The 7,846-nt window shown below is 52.0% G+C and overlaps 1 protein-coding gene across 1 annotated transcript; it reads right to left on the bottom strand.

The window, feature by feature from the left end:
- Positions 1 to 1,456: 1,456 nt before the first annotated feature.
- RPS10 (ribosomal protein S10) lies at positions 1,457 to 6,909 on the bottom strand. Its single transcript, XM_048925731.1, has 6 exons — positions 6,788 to 6,909; positions 5,714 to 5,863; positions 5,153 to 5,324; positions 2,563 to 2,640; positions 2,021 to 2,076; positions 1,457 to 1,544 (listed from the first exon to the last, which is right to left on the bottom strand). The coding sequence occupies exons 2-6, from the start codon at positions 5,861 to 5,863 to the stop codon at positions 1,503 to 1,505; spliced, it is 498 nt and encodes a 165-aa protein (XP_048781688.1). The 5' UTR covers positions 6,788 to 6,909; the 3' UTR covers positions 1,457 to 1,502.
- Between the last annotated feature and the right edge of the window lie 937 nt (positions 6,910 to 7,846).

Raw genomic sequence — 7,846 nt, 5'->3', positions numbered from 1 at the left:
CGCCACGCAGACGGCGCAGTCCGGCTTCCAGAATCGCTACCCCCCCTCCCCGCGGCAGACTCGGACGCCGCCACCACGCCTCCGCCCGACGCCGGCGCGGCGCAGAGCCTTCAAGAATACGGCGGGGGCTGCGTGCCGGGGCGCCCTGACAGCTACGCAAAAGGCGGGGAGGCAGAGCCGGCGCCCAGCGCACATGGCTCCGCTTTGACAGCGGCTCTACGCAAAGCGCGCAGACGCCGGGCGGGGAAGAACGCGCGACTTGCGCAAGGACGGCTTACGCCAGTGGCGGAGCGCGGTCGGGGGGCGCAGAACAAAGGGGCGGGCGGCGGGGCGGGCCGGGGGATGGGGCCCAATGAGGTCGCCCTGGGCTCGGCCTCAACCCGAGGGGTTTGGGGTGGTAAAGCGGCCCGCGGGGCCGCAGTCAGGCTGGGCTGGGCCCTGCTTTCCCCCTGCCCTGCTCACTTGGAGCTCCCGCTTACAAGAAAGCAGGCGGAGATTTCAGAGCCCCGTTGGATCTGGGCAGTGCATTGCACAGCTAGAGCTGCTTTAATGCACATCTGCATTAAGAGCTGTAGGCTGTGCGTCCCGGCTAAATCCAGTCGTGTGGGACTCAGCAGTTCAGTCGCCATTAGGTTCAGCTCCATCGAGGTGCACAAACTTGACAGGAGGCAGATGGAGTGCTTGATTAAAATGAACGTTTGAGGCAGCCCATCTCTCCCTGCAGCTCTAAGTCCCTCAGATATCAGATCTTAAGAAAATTCACATGCCTACAGTTTGCTCCATCCCTACATGAGGATCGTAAGCAGCTCCTTTCACACTGGGTTCTGTGTTTCTGTATTCTTGATCCTAAGGCTTTTCTAGAAAGAAGTATCTATCAAGCAACAGAAAACCATTCCCAATTAGCACCATGCCATTATTAGTCTGCGGGTGACACCTGCTGGCAAGCTGCATGCTGCAGTGTAGCCCCGGCCTGCACTCCTCCCTCTCTCACTTCTGCTCAGCTCCAGACAGCAGATGCAGCCACAAGCCTCCTTTCTTTCTTAATCCAGTTGATCAACCCAGTGAATTCAGAATTCCTAACACAGGAAATGCTGACCTGCCTGCATAGATTATGTGCAATTCACAACACGGGTGACTTGCTCCATTTTCTGTTTACAAATAAAAACTCACTCTACACAGCTTTACTGCATGATCAGAAATGAGCATGTTCCCAGGCAGAGCAGAAAAGCTGCCCACAGCACTTCTGTGCTGCCAAGAGCTCCTCATTCCCCCCATAAATCACCTCTGCACACGAGCACAACCATGTGTCAGTAACCACCAACCTACAAAGCTCCTTCCCATAAACTGTTTTCTAACCACAACTTACTCCATGGCTGTGTGCATGCCAAAGATCCGAGTCACCTCCCTGTTATGTGAGCTCTAGAATGACACAAACAAAACACTGATGCAGCCCAAGTGGCATTTTCACCTATTTTATTATACACAAAACATGAGCAGGAGGTTTACTGAGGAGGCTGACCACGTCCACGACCAAATCCACCTCTCTGCAACAGAAAAGGAAGAGCATTAGAAGTCACCATATTAAACAAGCAACAGCAAACAAACAGTGCAAAAACCACTGACAGAAGGGCCAGCTATCTGCCCTCAACACTGCATTACTTTAATAAACATCCCCTGCTCCAAGCATAGCTTAACTCTGATCTGAGGCTAGCTACCCTAAGCAGACCAGTGACACTATGCAAAAATGAACCCATCTCAACCAGCTCTGCCACATCTCAAACTCTTCTGTTGCTGTCATATAAAATAATACACTTCCTCTAGAAAGCTGAGCTTGCTTCTCAGATGTGTCACTGACTTCTTGTCACAGCAGTAAGGCTTTCAGTTTCCTTAATAAGAGAGCAGCTGAGTGTAAGGGACAGAAGTTGCTGATAAGCACCATACCCAACACCTGCAGACACAATATGTGCAGTGTCTCTACCTCAGAGCACAAACACAAGCCAATTTAAATACAAATACTTACAAACTGGAATTCGGTGGCTGCTCCAGCACCAGCCTCAGCCTTCTTGTCAGCACCAGCTGATGAGAGAAATGACTGAGTTACAAACCAAAGAATCCACTGGCCAAGTGGAGAATGACAGAATACTAGGGGCTGGAAGGAGGATCAGGTTTCTGACAGTAGGTTGAACAGCAAAGCATCCAGGTGGGTTTTGAAAATCTCTAGAGAAGGAGACTCCAGTCTCTCTGGGAGGACTGTTCTATGGCACTGACAGCCTCAAAGAAAAGCTTTTCTTCACGTTCAGATGGAACTTCCCACGTTCCAGCCTGTGCCCCTGGTCACCACTGCACGGAGCCCGGCCCCAGCCTGGAATCCCCCCAGCACATCTTGCCAAAATTTAAAAGAAGAATGCTACTCACAGCAGCTAAAAAGGAACTCTGCTGTGTAAATGCCTACGCTGTGCCAACAGCCTCATTTCCCCATTTCCTTTTCAAAAGGAGGTAAATGCTGAAGACAGCTTTCCCAAAGAGCGAGAGCTCAGCCTGACGCGCAGCAGCGAGACTCACGTGGAACAGCGCTGCGCCTGTACGTGTCCCTGTCAGCTTCTCCCCGAGTCAGACGTGCAGGGCGTTCACCCTCCAGACCTGTAAGCCAGAACAGCGACATCAGAGGACACGCATGGTGTATTCGAGTGAGGCCCCACACCTGGTGGTGATCCCTGCAGCCAAGCATTACGGCCACCAGCAGCGCTGCACCTCAGCTCAGTGGATGTAAGCTGAACTGGGGAAGCAACAGAGCGAGGAAAACTTCACCTCAAGGGTACAAGTTGCCAGAGCTGGTGCTTGGGCTGAAGTCATAAACAGTGTTAAACTGAACCCACAGCATCCAACACAGCCACAGCAATTATTCCTAATAATCAGAAGTGCAGAGAATCTGTCACAACTGGCAAGGCTGCTCCTAGCTGTGTCACGAACTGCATGGCATCCTGATCCCAATCTAAAATACTATCAGCGTTACAAATCCTCCACAACTGAATAGATTAATAAAGCTAAGAGCAGATTATCTATGTAACATCAGATTAAAATCTGACAGAATACTTGCAGGAAAGAAACGGATGAGGTGGAACTGCCTGTTTCTGTGCAACTCATGGATTTTTCCACAGAATATCAAAGATTAAATGCTCTCCCATGGTATCAAAGCAGGGTCTCCAAGCTCAGGCAGTAGGACACAACTACAGCCAGCTGCTGCTTGGCACATCGCAGTGTACTTGTGGTCTCAAGCATGCTACAAGAAATGAATCGTGTACCTCTAAAGTCTCTTCCTCTCTATGCACTTTTTTCCCCATAAATAAAAACCAATCATTCCAACAGACACCTACTGCAAACAGAAATACTGCTCACTGATACACAAACCAATTAACTTCTCCTCTAAGTGCTTCTACTCACTTCCATCCTGGTCAACCCACTGTAACACATCCCAATGCCAACAGGTGGGCAGTTGCTTTGCACACACTTTTTAATTCAGTCTCCCCATCTTTAATTTCTAGGGGTTTAATTACACACGTAACAAACTGTAGATACAAATACTGAATTCTGCTTTAGACTGAACGTTCCAGCTTGTTTACTGAGCATCACCTGCGAAGGCTGGGAGCACTGCATGAAAGCACCAGAAAAGACACTTTAGCCAGGAACTACAGAAGCTTTCACCAGATACGCAGTCATTCCAGCCCTCTGGATAAATACAGCTTCTAAAGGATGAACTGGATAACATCCAAAGCTGAGATCAAAGAAACCATCATGTTCTTAGATTCACTGCGATTCGTTCTTTTGAAGCAGATGATGCCACAGTTTTGTCTGCCTAAAAATCAAGTTGTGGGAGTTGCATGCAGAACTCCTCACCAGAATGTGCCCACAGCCTCTGCCCTGAGCACAGGGCCCAGAACCTGCTGACTGGGCCAGGGCTACCAGGTAGCTCTGAGAGCCACAGGAGAAAGCTCTGTTACACAGGACTCCCCTGTCAGTCCTTGTTTGAAGGCAGAGTAACATTCCAGAAGCAGCAACTGCACAGAAGTAAAGCAGAAAACACCAACACCTCCCTACCTTGAGAGAGAATAACTATTTTTTGCCCCTAAGAGATCTGGCAATGCTGTCTGTCAGCCACAGGTGCAGCAGCTCCCTCATTTCTCTCAAGAGTCCCCAGAGAATTTTGCTCTCCCTGCAGTTCCTGGAAGTTTTACAGTTCACATCCTACACTGAGGTGTTTGTCTGCCCCCGGACAAGAAACCACAAGAAGCAAACAAAAGGTATTTCACAGAGCACTTCTGGCAATCTCAGATGACAACACCAGCAAGAATTTATGTTTGCACGACCATCACCTCCATTCTGCTTTGGGAAATGAAAAATCAGAACTACAAAACCAGCACACCACGTGTACTTGTGAATTGTATAAAGCAATGGCAGCATCAACAACATGCTGCAAAGCAAGTCAGGCTAACTGTGCATGATCAAGGCAGAACAATGCATTCCCAGCTTCATCTCAGCTACCAGAGGAATCCCCACATGAATTGTCCAGCACTGAGGCTCAGCCTCTGCACCCCTGCTACATCCAAACACAGTCTGTGCCCTGCACTGGCAGTCCTGGCCTCCCAAGGAGCTTTTTTAAGGACATCCCTATTAGAGCCAAGTTCTCCATCTCTGCTGGACTCAGAGAACACACGTGCCATCGCCCTGCTGGAGAACTGCAGTGGTCTGAGCGCTCTTCCCAAAAGAGGCCAACAATCTCTGAAAAGCCCTCTGGAAGCTCCAGGCACCACCTGCCCCCCAGATCCACAGCCTGCAGGCCTGCTCTCAGAGATTCCATTCCCTTGTGTTATCAGAGAAGGATGCGCTTTCCTCACTCTCACAGCTTTCTTTAACCACCTCCAATTCTTCAGCACACCAGTAGCCATCAGATTAGTACCTAATATCAACACAATTAAACCCACAACTATGCATCACCCATCAACGTTTATACATCCAGAAATCACAGCAACTCACACCACTGGGTGCTGGAAGCTGACATCCAGCTGTCTAACCTCACCTACGTTGTCTAACACGCATTCCCTCATTCCCTGCTCCTCTCTGCTGACACAGCTGTCACCTCCCAGCCACAGGTTACCTTTGGGCCGTGGTCTGCCAGTCTCTGGGCGACTGCGGCGCAGGGTTGCAGGGACAATCTCAGGGGGAAGGTGAAGGTAATCACGCAGGTACTGGATGCCCTCATTGGTCAGGTACCAGTAGAAATGCCTCCAAGCAAACTGCTCTTTCACATAACCACGGGATTTCAGAGACTAGAGAGAGAATTCGCAGTTACTTCACGCTTATCGGGGATAACGGGCAATAATCTAAAGTTCACATGCAGAAAATATAATGATACCACACACAAAGGCATCAGAGCTTCGAAAAAAAAAGAGAGCTAGAGATGTGGATCACACCAAAAGCCTTCAACAGCCTGTGGAGAACAGACAGAGTAAACAAGAAACAGTAATAATGAGGAAAATGGGTCAAGTATAACTTGAACATAACGAAAGAAATGATGACTACAAGGCGACATCTGTGACAATGTTTATTTGGCAACAAGTGGCAATATTTATCCGCAGGGATGCAATCTACAACATCTCATGCCCAAATCCCAGCTGACATGCAGCCTGGTCCCAGCAGTTCGCCCTCACCTCCGTACCTGCATGGCTTTCATGACGTGGAGGTTGGGCACATTCTTGTCAACGAGCTCTGGATGCTTCGGCATGTGGACGTCTTTCTTGGCCACCATCACTCCCTCCTTAAAAAGGAGTTCGTAGATGGCAATTCTGTTCTTCTTGGGCATCAACATCTAAAGAAGAGACAGCAGGCAGTAAATACTATTTTAAACACGTTCAGGTTTAAACACGTTCACGTTTCATAGTATCACCATCTACAAGAAGTAATAAAATGGTCACACGGCTGTTTTAAACAAAAAGCCAAATATGAAATAAAACCCTGCAGACTGTGTTTCTTAAAAATGATTTTGAACTAGATTGCAGCATCTGAACACCTAGGCACCCAGAACTTGTTTTTAACACTAAATCACAGCACCATATTAAAGACTGTAAACAACCTGGTGTCAGTTAGAACAAGAGACAGGGGCTACCGTTGGCAGGGCACAGACACAGCTCATGTCAGTGCATGTTTCAGCTGCACTGCAGGTGCTGCCAGCCTGGCTTGTGCTACAATCAGTAATTCACACTCAGTTCAAGAACCACGGAGCTGAGCAATCCTCCCAAGCTGTCCACCCACAGCCACAGTGCAGGAAAGACATCGTGCTCCCACAGTGCTCAGCACCCACTGCTGGAGCCCACTTGAGTGCCACAGACCGCAACAAAGGGACGGACGCTCAGCACCTGATACCCGAGTGAAGGGAACCCACAGAGCCCCCAGATGCAGCAGTCCGCGCCCAACCGGCAGGCCTCAATGCCCCGCGGTCAGTACGGCCAGGTGCTCCCTCCGGCAGCACAGCGAGGCTCCCTCCGCCGCTTGCCCCCGGCCCAGGGCTCTGAGAGCCCCGAGGCCCGGCCTGCCGGTAACTGGGCCTCACGCGGCCTACTGCACCCCCGGGTCATCCGCCCGGACAACTCGGGCCCAGATCCCCCCGATTCCGGAAATCCCACAGCGGACGGGCCGGGCCTGAACTCCCCGCCGCTGTCACACCACCGCCTCACGGCGCTGCCCAAGGATGGAGCCGATGCGAGCCCGATGCGGGCCCGGAGCGCGGCCTCACCGTGACAGTCTCAGCGGGGCCGAGAGCGGAAAGGAAGACGCATGCGCCGCGCGCTCACTTCCGGCCTCCCGAAGGCCCCCGAGCGCTGAGGGTGTCCGCGGCGCTGCCTGCAGTGGAATGTGCGAGGCCCCCGGTCCGGTCACCGAGAGAGGTGTCTGCCGCGATGCCTGATGGGGACCAGCCTTGTAGCCTCAGCATCCCTCGTGGTGTCATCCTCTCAGTGCCGCCTTTAAATATTAATAGGAACAGTAAGGAAACACGGAGCTCGCCTCGAGGCTGCGCAGGGTGCCAGATGCCAAGTAACAGCCTCCACGGCCATCCTCCCTCCATCACTGGCCTCCACCACAGGCTGCATCATGGAGCAGCTCCAGTTGTGCCCACAGAGCCTGGCAGCCCCCAGCGTTCCCCAGCAGCAGCCAGTCCTCAAGCCGCATGGACGCTGGGGCAGCCCCAGTGCTCAGCTGGACAGTCCATCCCCTGCACCCAGCAGCTCCCATATGTGTCACAGAGCAATGGGATTTGCAGTGCTGATGACTGGGATCATCCCCCATGGATTAGCACATGCATGGCCCAGCACTGCTCAGGCTGTACTCCGGATGGGTGGCACAGAAGGACCAGGAACCCTGCAGGGCTGAGGCAGCACAGAGCAGCCTCAGAACTTGGGCATGGCTGCCTTTTGGTATGAGTGAAGCAGTCACCATGGAGAAAACATTCACTCTGAGAGGCTCCCACAGCCCCCTCTGGCTGCTTCCAAGCAGTCTCATAACAGGGAGCAGCAGACTTTTTTCTTGCCTTCACAGGGAGGAGAAAGCTATACCTTGGGGACATAAGAGGAGGGGACGTTTGCAGGAGGGCTTTTCCTGCCCTGCTCTGCCCACAGCAGGACACCCAGGTGCTCTGGTGCAGCATCCCCATGACGTGCTCACATTGCAGCCTTGCTGCCATCAGCCCAGCCCTTGCTGCAGGCAGAGCCAGGGGTGAGGAGGAACTGGTCAGCTACTGCTGCCCTTTGGAGCCAGGCTGTAAACTTCTGGCTGGGATCCGGGAGCGAAACGGATG

Source organism: Lagopus muta, chromosome 24 (genome assembly GCF_023343835.1).
Source record: "Lagopus muta isolate bLagMut1 chromosome 24, bLagMut1 primary, whole genome shotgun sequence".
In the NCBI taxonomy this organism is placed as follows: domain Eukaryota; kingdom Metazoa; phylum Chordata; class Aves; order Galliformes; family Phasianidae; genus Lagopus; species Lagopus muta.
The sequence above is the reverse complement of the archived record's forward strand: the minus strand, read 5'-3'. Positions and strand labels throughout refer to the sequence as shown.